Source organism: Heloderma suspectum, chromosome 2, assembly GCF_057233095.1.
Source record: "Heloderma suspectum isolate Gila_16-S chromosome 2, 16-S_ref, whole genome shotgun sequence".
Classification (NCBI taxonomy): Eukaryota; Metazoa; Chordata; class Lepidosauria; order Squamata; family Helodermatidae; genus Heloderma; species Heloderma suspectum.
The window spans coordinates 106,986,305-107,004,883 of NC_139459.1; the positions used below are offsets into that span (position 1 = coordinate 106,986,305).

Sequence of the window (18,579 nt, forward strand, 5' to 3'; positions counted from 1 at the left end):
TCCTCCTCAGTTGCTTGGGGATTTTCCTCCCTATACTTGGCTCGTGCCCCCGCAAGGATGGTTGGCTTTTGGCTGAGAAAACAGGTGTTCAATAGCATTTGTGTATCGTCCCATGTGGGGTTGTGAGTAAGCCTCACATTCTCCATCAGAGACAGGAGTGGCCCGGGATCCTCTTCAAAGGAGGGGTTAAATTGTTTCCAATTATACAAATCAGATGTTGTGAATGGGACATAAACAAACATCGTCCCTTGAGGATGTTGGGCGGTAGGGTCGGGGACTTCTCTGATGGGGAAGGTGAACTTCACCGGTGGTTGGGGGTCCTTTCGCAGGTTGTAGTTAGGTCCCCCTTTTGCCTCTCTCTGTAGGACCTCCAATCTTTCCTCTAGGGAATATAGACGATCTTGGAGAGTGTCCTGGCGTTCAACTAGAGGGGTGGGGTCCTCCGGTACTATTTCATGAGAGGGGTCCTTCTCGGGGGCATCTAACCGCTGGGCGGGCCCCTCAGGAGAGGGTGGTGGTTGCAACGAGCGCCCTGCGACGGCTGTCCCGTAGGGAGGAGGAAGCAGTAGGTCTTCCGGTGCCGTGGCCACGACCCTGGGTGGTCCTTCTTTTGGTGGTTTCCTTTTGACCACCATGGGAAGGGCAAGGGACATGCATTTAACAACCCACGGAGCAGGCCTGCCGCCAAGGGGCACACAAGTTGCCCACGAATCAATATAAGGGAACTGGTCCCAACTTCCCCTCTGTGCTACTATTGTTCGCACATCAGATACCAAGGTTGGGTCAAAAGACCCCTCGGGTGGCCATTTGGGTTCTAATATTGGCCATTCCCGGGTGCAAAAAAAGACAAGACGATCCTTTGTCATCTTAGTTCCATAATCCTGCTTAAAATGTGACCAATTGCGCAAACAACACTCCAAGGGCGTATGGGACTTCTTCGCAGACTTAGATTGGGACTCGCCCATGACGGTGGGAATTTCAGTCAGCAATTCTTGCGCTTCGCCCTCCTCTGACCTAGCCCGTCTCCGGGGTAAGGAAATGCAGATCGGGGCTCCTCACTCGCTTCGCCCGTAGGCGTCTCACACAGTCACAAACACACCACCGTCCCGCGTTTATCCCCTAATGTAAGCTGTTTCACTTACCCCAAAAGCCTCTTCTGTCCCGCCCGCAGCTGCGTCCAGCTGCTTTATTGATCCACTGCCGGTGCCTAAAAGGAGTGATCACGTCTCCCTCTTCCTCTGGCGTTGGTCCCCAGGCGCTTCTGCCGCCACCGTCGTGAGGAGAAGGCAGTATAAAACAACCGCCTGTGGCCACTTCTCCTCCGCGGCCCCTCGGCTCAGCGCGAAGGGGACGCGCCCCGAAGCAGGATCCGAGTCACGACACCAAATTGTTAGATAAAAAGTCCTTGCTTTCGGTTTAGAAGAAAAGAATGCCAGGCAGGCAGCAGTGGATCCAACACTATTTTATTGAACGTTTTGCAAAACGGGTGCAGAGCAGTCTGGACCCCGAGACACGTGCGCAAAAGCCTTTTATATCATATCGCTTCTATTGTTCTCACCAGTAACCAATGAAACAGTTAGTACATCGGCTCACTAAGTTAATATCCAATAAACAGTCACTATCAGCTTACCAAGCCGTTAGTCATGAGTGCGTCAGTATGATTCCCTTTTTGCTCCGCCTATATTTTCCCGCCACTCGGGCTCTTACGTAACTTGAGACGCCAATGGTTATGGAGTCTCCTTTTTTTCTAACACATCTTTACGTATCATGGGGCAGGGGCGGAATGGAGGCAGGAAATTATTCCACAGTCTCTTAAAAGAAATGAAGACCTATAGCTTCTTACCTGGAAGTAAGCCACATGGAAACTGAATGGCAGTTACTTCTGAGTAGACATGGATATGTTTGTGCTGTTAGGCTATAATCCTAAACACAGTTAATAGAGAGTAATAAGTCCCACTGAAGAGAGTGGGATTTATTTCTGGGTAAACATACACGGGTTGCATTGGTTACGAACAATTAGACAATTCAATGTGGGTACCCCTTGAATATTTGTGCAGAAAAACTCCAATATGCTACTAGGTAAAGCAGCTAATAACTCAGCTTGTTCCAGTGAGCTCTCTTTGAGGAAAGCAGGTTTCTGATTTTGGGGTGGTGGTGGTGGAAGAGTACCCTTTGAAGAGACATCCTGACTCAGTAGCTCATCTCTAGCTTCTCTGTACCTACTATATGGGACTTTTCCCAGAGTATGCAGCGGTGAAGACCTCAGTCTCAGATCCCTCACTTCTTAGGTGCATTCAGGTGAATGAAAATCTGCATTCAGATTTTAAAGGTAATTCCTCTATATTTACTATCCATTCAACTCAGTCCCCCCCCCCCCCCGCAACAAACACTAGCCAAGTACTGACATAGACCTTGGAAAGTATGGGTTGTATCTGGTGTTAGGCCTACTTTGAGAAGATCCACTGAAATGAATGGGACTTGAGTTAAACTGACATTGGATACAACTCCTTATCTTTACACAGATGGCTTTGTGCCGTCCCTCTCTCCAGAAGAACAAAACTATCAGTTTGTGTGTGGCGGGGGAAGCGGGGGGGGGGATCCAATCATTTCTGCATTCAGCTTCTCCTTCCTGTTCCTGCTTCAGTGAGCAAACTGTTAAATTCCAAGAAGGGCTTTGAAGGCATTCTTGTCTCCTCTCGTACACAAAGCTTTTAATTTGCTTGCTCTGCTCCTTCTTCCTAATTATGTTTCTTTGCTGCTTTATCTTTAGCCCTTGGTGCCTGCTGTTCTGATTTCAACAAACAAGTAGCCTTTCCCCCAACAGAGGATTTAGTATTAAAGAAACTGGGATTTACATAGTTGTTTGTTTTGTTTTTAAGTGGGCGTCAGAATCAATCATTAATTGCCATTGAAGAGTTTAAAAATATTGGCTTAGTAAGAGCTACTGCTACTAAATTAAATTCTGAACTTTGAATTCTGAATTAAATTCTACCAAATCTTATGGCATCTCTCTTTGTCCTGTACTTATCTACCATTTTTCAGCATGGTAGCTAAATAGAACCTCCATGTTCAGAGGCAATGTATCTTTGAGTATCAGTTGCCAGGGGACAAACACTAGGGTGGGGAAGGCCTCTGGCCTCCATGCCCAGTGTGTGAGCTTTGAAGAAACATCTGGCTGGCTACTGTTAGAAACAGACCCTTTGGTCTCAGTGGTGTAGTGGTAAATTTTGAAGTATAGGTGCTCGTCATGACAGCCCCCATAGCTACATCGCCAAGAAGAGTAAAAAAAATGCAGGCAGATGTGTTGATTCATCTCTCTCTCTTTCTCTGTGTGTATATATATTATATATGTCTTTTGTAGGTCTTTGGTAAAGCTAATTGGTCTTAATTGCCCACTCAAGACCAAACCACCCCAAAATACTTTGCATTACATCCGGGATAGCTCACAACAATATATTGTTGCTGGTAAAATTAATTCTCCCCAGCTACTGTGAAGATGGCAGCTAAGCTCAGAGGGAACAGGGCATTCCAAGGGGGGGGGGGGGACAGATGGCATCAACTGTCCCTGCTCATCAAAGAGTCCTTGAACTTCAACCCTGTGAGCCCTGGCTCCACTACATCAGTGTTCTGATCCAGAACCACTTGTCTTCTTAAGTTCTTATGTTCTTAGCTGCTGCTTTATAGGTTGTTGTACTGCATGCTTACTAAAGGTATAGACTAAGCAGACCCCTACAGTGTAAGCTATTCATTTCTTCCTCCTACGAATTTTACCTTTGGAACTCTTATCAAGCTACTTATGTGGGATTTGCATGTAGTTATAGATGAGGTCCATTATGAATAAGCTTCTCTTTTCATATGGTTTTCATTCAGCTTCTTTCAGTGACTAGCTGTACTCCCATGACCAATGGATATTTATTGTGTTCACATATGGCGTGTGTGCAATGGTTAAGAGTGATAGATCCCAAATGGAGTTGGTCTCAGTTCTTCCCTCTGGAAAGGATTTCATTCTTTTTAAATAAGGAACTTGTGCTAATCTTTTCAGTGCTGCAGGACAAAGGCAAGGTACATTCAGGAAAGAATGAGAGAGAGAGAGAGAGAGAGAGAGAGAGGAAAAAGAATGACCAGCACAGTGAAATTGCAAAGCGAGCTTGTACATATCCAACTTGAGTGGATATTGTAGTGACAGGGGCTACTTGGAATGCAGAAGCACACTGTTTAAATTATACAAGAACAGCTTGAATAGAGCTGAAGAAAATGTTCATCTAAACTAGAGTCTTTTCTTAAGTGGTCTTTACATGTGACACAGAGGCAAAGATAGAGATGAGCCATGAATCATGCTTCCTCTCAACATGTCTCCAGGGATTCATGTGAAAAGGGAAGTCGCGCACCGGCACCGCTTCCATACCTGGTGCCCTCCGGATGTGTTGGACTTCTATTTATTTTTATTTATTTATTTATTTATTTCATTTCTATACCGCCCAATAGCCGAAGCTCTCTGGGCGGTTCACAAAAACTAAAACCAAACAACACACAATAAAACAATTTAAAATATATAGAACATTAAAACCACAATACAACAATACAACCACAATAAAACCTAGCAGCAGTACAGGAGTTTAAAATACAGATTTAAAACAGCAAAGATAAAAATTTAGAAAGCTAAAATGCCTGGGAAAATAAAAAGGTCTTCACCTGGCGCCGAAAGGAGTACAATGTAGGTGCCAGGCGAACCTCACTAGGGAGCTCATTCCAGAGCCGGGGTGCCACAACAGAAAAAGCCCTCCTCCTAGTAGCCACCCGCCTCACTTCCTTTGGCAGGGGCTCACGGAGAAGGGCCTCTGATGATGATTCCCATCTATTCTATTCCCATCAATTCCAGGCAGCCGTAGCCATGCTGCATGGGAATGAAGGAAGTTGAAAACCAACACATCTGATTGGAGGAGGGTATCATAGAGGGAAGTCCGCACTGTACCTGCAATGTAAGCTTCTCTAATTTTCCCACACTATTCAAGCTAAAGGGATCTAACAGGAAGGCAATTAAAGCAAACGTACACATGTTTGTTATCCATAAACATAAGACGTTGATGTCAGGGCTCTTGTAAGAAAAACAGGATACAGAAATACCATTTTACCTGAAAAAATATCAAACATCTCAATATTTAATCACTCCTCTTCTTCTGATATCAGCAATAATCAGGTAAGTTTCCTTGCATTCAGTGTCCAGTTCCTATCCATATCTTCTACAGTGAAGTTATAGCGACACCTTTTCATTTTGTTCCTTAAAGGATTGGCAGAAAAAGGTAGGATATGGAAGGAGAAGGAAAAGCCCTGAGTCAAGCTGTTCTGGATGTCATACTGAGATATTTCTTCCCAGCTAAGCCTTATCTCACAGCAGCTAGTGTAAGTTGAAGAACAAACCACAAAGCCCTCCAAACAAACAAATGAACAAAGTCTCACTGAGTACGTGAAGCTCAAAGTACTACACCCTTCTATACTTAAAGGGCTATACTTCAGGGTTACAGGAACAAATGCACACCTCCCCTCAGGGAGGATGTGCAGTTTCTAGCTCCTCCCAACTCCAGAAAATAGGAGGAGGAAGCTAGCAGCCTTTTATAAAGGGGAGTCTCACAAAAAAAGGAAGGCAGGACAGAGAGAGAGAGAGAAAGAAGGAATTTGTTTTTCCCTGTGAGTTCTAACATAATGTTTATATTTCATAAGAGCATAAGAGCTGTGCTGGGTCAAACCAAGGATCCATCTACTCCAGCATTCTGTTCACACAGTGGCCAACCAGCTGCTCACAGGAAAGCCACAAGCAGGACATGAGTGCAAGAGCACCCTCCTGCCCATGTTCTCCAACAACTAGTGTACATAAGCATACTGCCTCTGATACTGGAGGTAGCATATAGCCCTGAAGACTAGTAGCCACTGATAGCATTTTCCTCCATGAATTTATATTCTTTTATAAATTATTTTCATAAGCCATCCAAATTGGTGGCCATCACTCCATCTTGTGATAGCGAAGTCCATAGTTTAACTATGCACTGTGTGAAGAAGTACTTTCTTTCATCAGTCCTGAATCTCCCACAATCAGCTACATCAGATGATCTCATGTTCTAATATGAGAGAAGGAGAAAAATGTCTCCCTATCTACTTTCTCCACACTATCCTCTATCATGTCTCCCCTCACTCACCTTTTCTTGAAGCTAAACAGTCCCAGATGTTGTAACATAGGGGAGTTGCTCCAGCCCCTTGATCATTATAGTTGCTCTTTTCTGCACTTTTCCCAACCCTACAATACTTTTTTTTAGGTGCAGTAACCAGAACTGTACACAGTATTCCAAGTATGGTTGCACCATTTCATTCAGTGTGGAAACAATACAACCAGTTCTGCAGTAGATACGACATCATTTCAGCTGCCTTCCAAGTTCCAACCCAAGCCTAAGACAACAGACCAGGTCAGGGCCTTTCTCCCAACCCTGCTAAAGCCTCAAAGAGACGCCATTGTTATGTCTGGATTGTTCAGATGGATAAGGAACAATCTGCTGCTCATCTTTGGGTCTGCCCTTTGCCTTTGTTACTAGCCATTGCTCTTTGACTTCAGTGACTGTCTCAATACCCCTGCATGGACATCTACCATCAGCCACAAACACTAGAAGAGTTGCACCAATTTAGCTGTAGGCAGAAACAACTTTATACAGGTTCTGACCATTGGCCCATCTAGCTCGCTGTGGTTTACCCTGGCTAGGTGGCAGTTCTCCAAGAGGTCATGTGGTGACTCTTTCCCAGCGCTACTGCCTGAGACCATTTTGGATGGAAATGCTAGCGATTATCCATTCATTCATTTTATTTAATCCAGGGGTGTTGAACGTCTTTCATCCCGAGGGCTGAATTCTAATTTGGGGGCTGTATTGTAGTGGCATGCAGGGCAAAGGCAAAGAGTGCGAGGACATACATGAAAACTTTTCACTTAAAGCTCTTACTGTCACTAATGAAGCCTTTCGAGAGGCATTTAAATCTTTTAGAATGGGGAAAAAATTGCTCAAATAGAAACCATCAGACAATTAGTGGTCAGGGGGAGGGTGGACAGCCAGGGGAAAGGACATGGCCATCTGGGGAACCTCAAAGGGCCAGATTTGGCTCCCAGGCCTGAAGTTCCACACCCCTGATTCCTAGCCGCCTTTCAAGGACATTGAATTTCCCAAGTTGTCTTACAATATAAAAACAATTCAAGCTTATTCATAAAATTGTATTAAATATAAGCAATTTTAAATAAAACAAGGTACAATGAAATACACTTTCAAAATATTATATTTTTTATGTTTTTTTTCTTCAAATCCATTTCTTAGCCGCCTTTCAAGGTGAAACTTGGAACCTTTTGTAGCAAAGCATGTGCTCCTGCCACTACACAGTGGTACTCCCCCCACCCCCCACCACTCCTTCTTTGGCATCCGACACATTTTTCAGGCCCAGAGGAGTCGTGGAAGGCAGTACATGGACCATTCATGTGGACCGTGTTAAAGGGGAGGCCTGGCTTTTGTTCCAGACAGGATCCCCCTTCAGCTGTAAAGCAGTCACTGCTTGCTAGGGATGTCAGAGAAATCATTTTGTGGGGTGGAATTCTACAGGTTCAGCCCCTAGGTTCAGCCACTGGACTTCATTCTGGTTCCCACTGCGGACTCAGTCGGCAGTGAGCTGGGCCAGTTCATGGATTTTCTGGGCATTTTGCACATTTTCCCCCAGCAGGTTTTGCAATTTGTGCAAATTTCTGATCAATTTGCAGCTGAATTTGTACAAATTGGGCTGTGATTTGTGCAAATTGCTCCGAAATTTGCACAGATTGCAGTACTTGTGAAAAAAAATGTGCAGAAACAGTTCCCAGAGTTTGGGGGAAAGCCCGCAGCTCAGCTCACAAATGCAAATTGAATGGTACCTGGTGTGGAACTCCATTGAGTCAAAAAAGAAGCAGATTTCCCAGTGACGGACATCCCTACAGCTTGCATGACTGCAGCTCTAGCAGTGCCAAAGTTTGTGTTCTCTGTCTTTGAAATAGGGATGGTTGGAAATTTTGTTTCAGTTCATTTTTGTTACAGATTTGCCAAAATTCACAAATGTCTTCGTACTTGAGATTTAAAACATTCAAATGTGAAAGAATGGATTTGTCCAGCCAAGCCCGGGACTCTGAGTGCTTAGCTCTTAAACTCTGGGTTTGAATATCTGTGCATTCAACTATGTTTGTGGTACTGAATTTGGGCTGCCACCTCTTTTTGTTTTCTCACAGGCTCCTCAAATTCAACAATGACATGACTGGCAGGTACAGCATGGTTCTCTCCATGAATCTATTCAATTTGGCTGGTGCAGATGGGTGAGAATTTTGTTTTGTTTCCTTTTTTATAAGAATTTACCAAAATGTCTTCATATTCGAGAAGGAAAGAGCGTAACATTTTAAAAATTTGAATGCAGGAGAAAGCAGAAGTGATAGATTTGTCCATCCCTACTTTGAAATTGCAAACCTTGTCCTTTTAGATCACTGTCTTTGGCAAGTGTGTGCCCAGAGGTTCAGAGATCACTGTGGTTCTCTTGCCATTTAAACGTACTATAATTTGTAATTTGTTGTTATTCTCATACCCATCCCTGTTTTCCTTCCATGTCAATTATCTCTGCTAACATGCTTTGTCCTGCGTATCTTCAAGCAGCAGGGGCTTAGATTTGGGCATGCTGCACTCCTAATTTTCATATGGTCTCCGTGATTTCTACTAGCCAGATCATTTTAGGAATTAATCACACATGATTGAGAAATGAGCTCAGATGTAAAACTGACATCCAGATTGCTAAATTGAAATATTCATGAAATAAAAGGACTACACTTTTATAAATCACAGGGATGCTATTGATTTTTTTCTCTCCTTACATTTTCAGAATGGACTCATAAATCTCTGTGTATCAGACATAAGCAACATAAATGAAGGGACTGATTTGTTTTCAGTTTGCATGGGTTTCCCATTTTGCTTTCGGCTTCTATATTTCCTTACCTGAGAGGCATAGACATTGGAAGACGATTTGAAACTAGTATTTCAATATTAAGAACACTTATTGATTGCTTGGGTATTTCCTTCTCATAAACCTAAAAGATTGTTGATGTTTAAATGCTGTAAAAACTATCGATTTGTAGGCTTTATTCATTGTTGGCTGATATCTTGATGGACACTGCAATATAAGTATGCTCTGCTTTATAAGAATACATTTGAAACTGTAAGGCCATTTCAGACGTGACAAAATTCCTAAACTAAACTCATTTCCATGTAGAAAATGGAATACTTTCACACACTTGTATTTTGCAGCATGTACCTGCTCTGAAAAGTTAAAATTGATATAACAAATATACACAGTATGAAAAGCATGTGTATACTTACACATAACAACCTAATGTTATTTCATATATGGAAGTCTACTCTGTTCAGATTTTTTTTTCTAGTTCTGATGCAACCCTTAGCAGAAATATCACTTCAAGCAATAATATCTGATATATGCCAACAAATCTGGCACACTCAACAATGGCAGCAAGACTGGAAAAGGTCAGTTTACATTCCAATTCCAAAGAAGGGCAACGCCAAAGAGTGTTCAAACTACCGCACAATTGCACTCATTTCACATGCCAGCAAGGTGATGCTCAAAATCCTACAAGCTAGGCTTCAGCAGTATGCGAGCCGAGAACTACCGGAAGTACAAGCTGGGTTTCGAAGAGGCAGAGGAACTAGAGATCAAATCGCCAACATTCGCTGCATCATGGAGAAAGCAAGAGAATTCCAGAAAAACGTCTATTTCTGCTTCATTGACTACGCTAAAGCCTTTGATTGTGTGGATCACAACAAACTGTGGCAAATTCTGAAAGAGATGGGAGTACCAGACCACCTTACCTGTCTCCTGAGAAACCTGTATGAGGGTCAAGAAGCAACAGTAAGAACCAGACATGGAACAACCGAGTGGTTCAAAATTGGGAAAGGAGTACGACAAGGCTGCATATTGTCACCCTGCTTATTTAACTTATATGCAGAGTACATCATGAGAAATGCCGGGTTGGATGAATCACAGGTCGGAATTAAGATTGCTGGGAGAATTATCAACAACCTCCGATATGCAGACGATACCACCCTAATGGCAGAAAGCGAAGAGGATCTCAAGAGCCTCTTGTTGAGGGTGAAAGAGGAGAGTGCAAAAGCTGGTTTGAAACTCAACATTAAAAAAACGAAGATCATGGCATCTGGCCCCATCACTTCCTGGCATATAGAAGGGGAAGAAATGGAAGCAGTGACAGATTTTACTTTCTTGGGCTCCAAGATCACCGCAGACGGTGACTGTAGCCATGAAATTAAAAGACGCTTGCTCCTTGGGAGGAAAGCTATGGCAAACCCAGACAGCATAGTAAGAAGCAGAGACATCACCTTGCCGACAAAGGTCCGTCTAATCAAAGCTATGGTTTTCCCAGTAGTAATGTATGGCTGTGAGAGCTGGACTATAAGGAAGGCTGAGAGCCGAAGAATTGATGCTTTCGAACTGTGGTGCTGGAGAAGACTCTTACGAGTCCCCTGGACTGCAAGGAGGTCAAATCAGTCCATCCTAAAGGAAATCAACCCTGAGTGCTCATTGGAAGGACAGATACTGAAGCTGAAGCTCAAATATTTTGGCCACCTAATGCGAAGAGAAAACTCTCTGGAAAAGACCCTGATGCTGGGAAAGACTGAAGGCAAAAGGAGAAGGGGACGGCAGAGGATGAGATGGCTAGATAGCATCACGGATGCAATGAATATGAACTTGAGCACGCTCCGGGAGAGAGCGCAGGACAGGAAGGCCTGGAGTGCTATGGTCCATGGGGTCACGAAGAGTCGGACACGACTGAACGACTGAACAACAACAAATAGAATTAAAATAATCATGATGGGTAAATGCCCTGCATAAGGATGCAACCTTGGAAAAAACCTATCAGTATGTGTTCATAAATACAAGGAAACCACAACATCTACTCACATGAAATCTGTCCATTAATTTGAAATCACTGGGCTTATTTCCATGTAAATATGGCTTGAACTGGGCTGTAATATAGATATATTGATCATAGATAATGTAGACATATGAAGATATGAAAATTAGAACTTATCAGCAAATGAAAAAGGGAATGGTTAAGGCACTCAGCTCTAACAGTAGATTGAGCTTTAGGTATTTTCCAGCTAACAAAGAACATATTTCAATTTAGCTGGCCATGCAAAAAAAGAATAACCCATACTGCAATGTACCACTAGCAAAGAGTAAGAGGGAACATACCAGAGATCCATTTTATCACAAGGACACATTTATAAAGATAAATAATTATGCAAGAATCACAGGAATTTTCCAGCCCATGGTGAGATTTCCTTGGGGAGGGAAAGAATGAAAGAACTTCAGTAAGGTAATGAGTTTTTCTTCCTGCTAAAATCCAAGTAATTGCTCTATTTGGGTGGCTTTCTCTCACCTCTTAAATTACCTGGGTTTACATTGAGCCTGATTGATGCATCTCATTTATTCTTGCTCATTATGACAACAATGTGTCTGGATTAATTGGATTAATCTGTGATGGATTGATCTGTGGAGAAGCCTGCTATGGGGGCAGGGAGATTACACTGCATAACATTTTATCCCTGCCATCCCCATAATTTTGAGATCTGGTTGCATGCCTCAGAGGTCATGGCTCATGATGGCTGAACTCACCTGCCTAGCAAGGACTATAATATAAGCCTGGAAAAATTTGCAATCAGATCCTACAATATTCATAAGGACCAGCTCATATGGTTGGGTTTCCAGATGAGTGCAGGGGAACCCCTTTGAAATTTCTGATATCTGATGGAAGATTACAAAAGGATTCCCCTTCATGCCACTGGAGATAATGTTATCTGATTAGAGATAACAAAGGGATTTCTCTGTGCACCACTCACCCTCCCCATATGGGAGGGGGAAGTGGTATGAAGGGGAATCCATTTGTTATCTCCTGTCAGAGACCAGAGAGTGCAAAGGGATTCCCCTGCACTCAGCTGGAGGATGGAGGAAGGGCTTGGGGAGGGGCCACGGAGGGTGCCCAACCCTCTATGGGCCAGATTGGGCAACCCCATGGTCTAGATTAAGCCCACAGGCCAGATATTGCCCTTACCTGGTCTAAAACACTTGTCATAAGCACAGATCACAGATTAACACATCATTGTTATTTCTAAAGTGGTTTGGGTGGGGTGGTGTTGAACTGCAAGGGGTGCTTGCGGTGCACGCTTCAGAAGCACAGGCAAAAAATACATGTATGATGGTGGTCATAGGAATTAGCCTCAAAAGGAAACCAGCCATTCTAACCTCTTCTCCTTTGCTTCCTTCCTCCAGTAAAACATGAAAATTGATCCATTATTGGTGGTGTATACATTTTTCTTCAGAGGCTAATAATCCCCAGCCAAAACTGTCTACACCAGCCTCCCCCAACCTGGTCCCCTCCAGATGGTTTTTGACTACAACTCTCATAATCCCCAGCCAACATGCTCTTCTGGGTGATGGGAGTTGTAGTCCAACTCATCTGGAGGGCACCAAGTTAAGGAAGGCTGGTCTGCACAGTCACACAAACAAACTTGCAGAAACAAAACAGCTATCACATCTAAAGCGACATGGAATTCTAGGAACTGCCCCACTGCACTAGAGTGAAATATATTTCAGTATTAAAGGTGCCTTCAGGGAGCCTGCTACCCAAACTGAAGGACATCAGCAAGTGAATCCAATTTGAAGACATTATATATCTTCTATGTTTCAACAAGCATCTAATCTAGCTTAGTATAACCACAGGAGAGAATACTGTTAATGTGGTATATCATCAATCAGCATAGAGGCATATCTGCAAATGGTTCCAGTGTCTAGTTGTACACAGCATATTATTCATTTACCTTTTCTCATTTTGTCTCTACAAGACCATTAGTTCACTGTGTTACAGCTAGGCCATGTAGAGATAGCTTTTTAAAAGGAGGGTGTCCCATTTGCCTGGCAGTCTAGATTGCAGAATATTCAGTGAATTCCTAATTTAAATTTGTGGTAAGGCCTCTACTGAAGAAACCAAGTTTAGATCTCATGGTTTTGGATAATTACCACCCAGTATCAAATCTGCCATTCTTGGGTACGGTATTGGAGAGCGTGCTGGCCTCTTATCTCCAGGCAGTTTTGAAAGTCACTGATTATTTAGACCAATTTCAATCCAATTTGGATGAATTTATCAGATGGAAACAGCCTTGGTTACCCTGGGGGATGACTTACGCCTGGGAATAGACTGGGTAGGGGACTGCAACCCTGTTGGTTCTCTTAGACCTTTCAGCTTTTGATGCCATCACTATAGTATCCTTCTGGAGCACTTGTCTGGGTTGAGCCTAGGAGGCATGGTGTTATGACGGTTCCAGTCCTTCCTGGAGAAGCAGTTTCAGAAGGTGGTGTGGAGCACTTCTGTTGGGAAGCACAGGTGGAGGTTGTGATGTCCAGGAGTGCTTTTTACCAGCTCAGGCTCATGCACCAGCTATGGCCCTATTTGGAGAGGGTGGACCTTGCCAATGACTTGACAATCCATGCACTAGTGATGTCCAGACTTTTCTTAAGGGATTTATAGGGCTGCATGGTGGAAATTGTGTTAAGTGAGTAATTGATTTTAATATTTGGATTTTGTTTTAGTCCTATTGTTTGGCTTTTATTAGCTATTAAGTTGTTGATTGTATCTTTAAGTTGTTGATTGTATATTATCAATTGTCTCCTACATTAGTCTCCCAACATTCTCCCCACAATGTCCCCAAAATACACTAGCTCCAGAGTATTGTGTAGGATGCAAAATGGTGGACAGGCTGCCAACACCGTTGCTGCTGTTATCAACAGCAGCAACAGCAGCAACAGCAGCAGGAGAAAAGCATAGGAAAGATGCAAAAAGCTGAGCTATTCTCCCATTTTCTCTGCACTTACATAGGGTCGAGAGTTTCAAGAGGGCATTTGTGCACAGCTCTGTATTTTACCCTCTGATGAAGAGGACACATGTGTCTGGACCCATAAATGTGGTGGGAAGAGGTTTGGGAGTGGGATGATAGGAACTTTAGTGGAAAATGGCGAGATGAAAAGAATTAAGCACACTTTTCCACCCACATCTCCCCTCCATTCAGAACTGTTGCTTCTGATGTTGTTTTCATTTTTCTTTTAAAGTCAGAACTTTATTATATAAATTCGCATATGGTGCATAGTTTTGGCTCCCTTATTTTTATGTCACGCGTTGTTTTTACCCCTTGCTGCTATTTCATTATGTTTTACGCTGTTTTATTGTGAATACATATTTTATGTTTTTAATTTAACCTGTACAACATCCAGAGAACATTGGTTATTGGGCAGTCTAAAGAGGGAATTAATCAATTGTTTGCCCTGCACTGCAGCCTGAGCCAACACAAACTAAGGATGCTTCCAAAATGTTCCTTGACTGAATTTCTTCTTGGATTTTGGAGCTCCAAATTACCTGGCCTTATTTCTAATGTGGAACCAATACATTGGGAATCCTCCATTGTTTTTGTTTTTGTTTTTTACAGAGCATGATGTATGCAGGGTTTACCACAGTTTCACATACTTCGGTTTGTTCATGCCTTTTTTCCTTAGCGATGTGCAAGTGTGCATTGATAGAATAGTACAAAAAAGAAAACCTTCATACCAAGGGTGGGAAACATGTGGCCCTCCAGATGTTGCGGGCCTACAACTCCCATCACGCCTGGCCATTGGCAACACTGGCTGGGGCTGACTGGAGTTAGAGTCCAATAACATCTGGATAAAAGCAGTTCGAGACCCGAGTGCTGCCTGACGGAGTGAGCTCCCATCTTCAGTCCCGGCTCCTGCCAACCTAGCAGTTCGAAAGCAAGAAATTGCAAGTAGATAAATAGGTACCACCTCGGTGGGAAAGGTAACAGCGTTCCGTGCACCTCGGTGTTCAGTCATGCCGTCCACATGACTACGGAAGCGTCTTCGGACAGCGCTGGCTCTTGGGCTTAGAAATGGAGATGAGCACCACACCCTAGAGTTGGACACGACTGGTTGGGGACACCTTTACCTTACTTTTTAACATCTGGAGGGCCACAGGTTCCTCAGCCTTGCTTTATAGGATCGTATTATGATCTCATGTGAATATTCTTTTTGTGTGGTGCTTTAGTAATGTACAAGAGAGCATGTGCGCATCAGGAAAACACAGTGAAAAAAGCATCTGAATATAACCACACATCCTATCACATCAAAGGTACTTCTTTTGCAGTGTTTGATCAATACATTCATGCACGTTTGTTTATTTATTTATTATTAAATTTATTAATCGCCCATCTGGCTGGTCACCCAGCCACTGGGCGATGTACAGCATGTAATAAAACAGTTTAAAACAATAAAATTCTACAATAAAAACGTTTTCTAAAATACCCTACCCCACCTCAAATGCCTGCCTGAACAACCACATTTTTAATGCATGGCAGAAGCTCATTAAAGAGGGGGCATGGCAGAACTCCCTAGGGAGGGAGTTCCACAGCGTGGGGGCCACCACAGAGAAGGCCCTAGCTGTCCTGGCTGATGGGACAGAGAGAAGGCCATCCAAGGCTGATCTTGTTAAGCGGCCTGTCTGGTGTTGCTGGAGGCGCTCCTTAAGATAGGCTGGGCCGGAACCATATAGGGTTTTAAAGGTCAAAACCAACACCTTGAATTTGGCCCGGAAAACAACAGGTAACCAGTGCAACTCCTTCAGCACTGGAGTGATGTGATCTCGCCGGCAGCTGCCTTTAATCAGGCAAGCCGCCACGTTCTGTACCAGCTGCAGTTTCCGAACCGTCTTCAAGGGTAACCCCATGTAGAGCGCATTACAGTAGTCTAAATGAGAGGAGACCAGAGCATGTACTACCGATGGGAGCAGATGGTCAGGAAGGAAGGGGCGCAGCTGCCGTATCAGATGGAGTTGATACAGCACTGTCCGGCTCACAGCTGACACCTGAGCCTCCACGGACAGCTGGGAGTCCAAAACGTTGTTAACACAGAGACAAGTAATGGTGCAAATTAACTGAAATCTGTTGGAGACTGCATGCTCCAAATCTGGAATTTGGAGAACTGGAGAACCTCCTAGTTAAACCAGAATTAAGGAAGAATGGCATGCAATCTAAAATTCTGAAATAGGGGTAATCTGTCCATCCCTAACATGAACCTATCTTCAATTTATACCTAGTGGATGAGTAGAGACCATGTCAAGAAGTTCTCTTTCATCTTCTCGCAGCCCTGCAATGCCATTTCCCCCATCTCCCCTGCTTTGAAACAAATTCACCAAGCAAAATAAATTTATCAGAACTGGTAGCCTGCTAAGAAGGCCTGCATACCTAGATGTCACCCCTCCATGACATTTCTTTAGAGCCAGGGAGGAAACACATTAGCTGCATTGGCAACAGCTAATCTTTCCCGTCCACAATTTCCAATATGAGAGTGCCATAGCTTTGCTCAAAGCCCACAATGGCTTGTCAGGGGCTGGGAATTTGCTATGCAACCTATAAATCTGCTTAGTAAAGCACTTCACTTCTCTTTTGTTAACATTCTGGCTATGGAAGCATCTTCACTCCTGATTTACTTAAATGACACAGGCAGGCAACTGCTGAAACCAACCTCTTCAAAGACAGCTGCTCTTAAAACCTTTAGATGTCAGTGCCTTTTTTTCCCCCCCCACATTTCAGGAAAACGTAAAAGTTCCTGATTTCTTCCAGCATGTTGTCAAGATGTTTGCTTGCTCACTCTCAGCCTGCCCACTCTTTTGCAAGTTCTTTCAGTCTGCTTTTCTTTTCCTTGTATAGTTATAGATATTCTGTTGGATCCAGATTTAGTTATGCTTAAAGTAGACCTATTGAAATCAATGGGATGTTAGTCATGACTAAAGTTAGCCTCATCATTGATTTCAATGTGTCTAAGCATGTCGAAATCTGGATCCAACCAACAGGGATTTTCTTTTAAAGCAAACTGTAAGAACATCAGAAGAGCCATGCTGGATCAGAGCAAGGGTCCATCTAGTCCAGCATTCTGTTCACACAGTAGCCAACCAGCTGTTGACCAGGGCCCCAGAAGCAGGACATGAGCACAACAGCACCCTCCCACCCATGTTCCCCAGCAACTGGTGTACTTAGGCTCACTGCCTCTGGTACTGGAGGTAGCACACAGCCATCAAGACTAGTAGCCATTGATAGCCTTTTCCTCCAGGAATTTATCCAACCCCCTTTTAAAGCCAACCAAATTGGTGGCCATCACTACATCCTGTGGCAGCGAATTCCATAGTTTAACTATGCGTCATGTGAAGAAGTCCTTCCTTTTATCTGTCCTGCATCTCCCACCAAGATTCAGCTTCATGGGAAGACCCTAGGGATGTCAGAGAATTCCGCCACAGACTCCAGTGAGGCCAGATTCTTTAGAATCCAGCCCCCCAGAGTCTGTGGCGGAATGGCCTCCCCCCCCCCCGCCACCCCGCGGAATCCCCCTGGGATGGACCTACCTGGTGGCGGATGTAGCAGCGGCTCCGGCGGTGGATGAAGCGGCGGCAGCGGCTCCGGCCACTGCCGGGCTACTGTGGCCGCAAATGGCGGCTATCGTAGCTGCCGCCATTTGCGTCCCTATGGTTGCCCGTGATTTGCGTCCCTATGCTTGCCCATAAATATTTACATAGCCTATCACTGGCTAGCATAGGGACGCAAATGGCATCCCCTACGCAGGACACCATTTGCGTCCGCAGCAGCCCGGCAGCGGGTGGAGGCCCCACTGCGGATCGGCCCAGCCAGCAGCTCCGTGGACTGGCCGCGGAGCAGAGCTGGCCGGGCAGGATTCCGGGGGGGAGGAATGGATCGCCTCCCCCCCGTCGAGGATTCCAGGGGGAGGAAAGTATTGCCTCCCCCCACCTGCGGACCCCAGCGGAGCCAGGTAAGTGGGGCTTTGTACACCTCTAGATGACCCCGAGTTCTAGTATTTTGAGAGAGAGAGAGAGAGAGAGAGAGAGAGATGTCTCCCTATCCACGTTCTCCACACCATGCATAATTTTGTACACCTCTATCACTTCTGTCCTTACCCTCCTTTTTTCCAAGCTGAGCAATCTGAGCTGTTGCAAGCTTCTCTCATAGCAGAAATGCTCCAGCCCCTTGATCAATTTAGTTGCCCTTTTCTGCATTCTACATTTTCTGCATTCTGTAGGTCATTGTGAAGGGGGTCAGGGAGATATGAGGTGTTTGGAAGTGTCAGGGATCCATAGGAACTAGAGTGCTTTTCCCTGGGACCTTAAGGAGTTCCATTTTGGAGTACAGTACATTTCCTAATCCTAACTATTGTGCATGTCCTAGAATGAATGCGATTACCTCATATATCTGAAACTTAGGGTGGCCACTTATGCATCACCAAAAAGAGAGGACAAAAGATGGCACAGATTTGTATATACTAATTTATATGTATGAATACAGATAATTATACAATTTTATTTATTTATTTATTTATTTATTTGATTTATACCCCACCTTTCCTCTAAGG

The 18,579-nt window shown here is 44.1% G+C and overlaps 1 protein-coding gene across 20 annotated transcripts in view; it reads left to right on the top strand.

Annotated features, from left to right (window-relative positions):
- LOC146352607 (uncharacterized) overlaps positions 1 to 18,579 on the top strand; it is a 131,548-nt gene that overhangs the window by 17,634 nt on the left and 95,335 nt on the right. For 17 of the 20 annotated variants that reach the window (XR_014787790.1, XR_014787793.1, XR_014787797.1 and 14 more), the window contains one exon: positions 8,279 to 8,362. Coding sequence is in view for 1 of the 20 variants with exons in the window: in XM_084834480.1 (XP_084690606.1) it covers positions 8,359 to 8,362; positions 15,212 to 15,295 (88 nt within the window). In the remaining 19 variants the exon portion in view is untranslated. Of the gene's footprint in view, positions 1 to 8,278; positions 8,363 to 8,916; positions 8,967 to 15,211; positions 15,296 to 18,579 lie in introns of those variants that run through there. The other 3 variants (XR_014787779.1, XM_084834480.1, XR_014787782.1) reach the window with 2 other exon arrangements.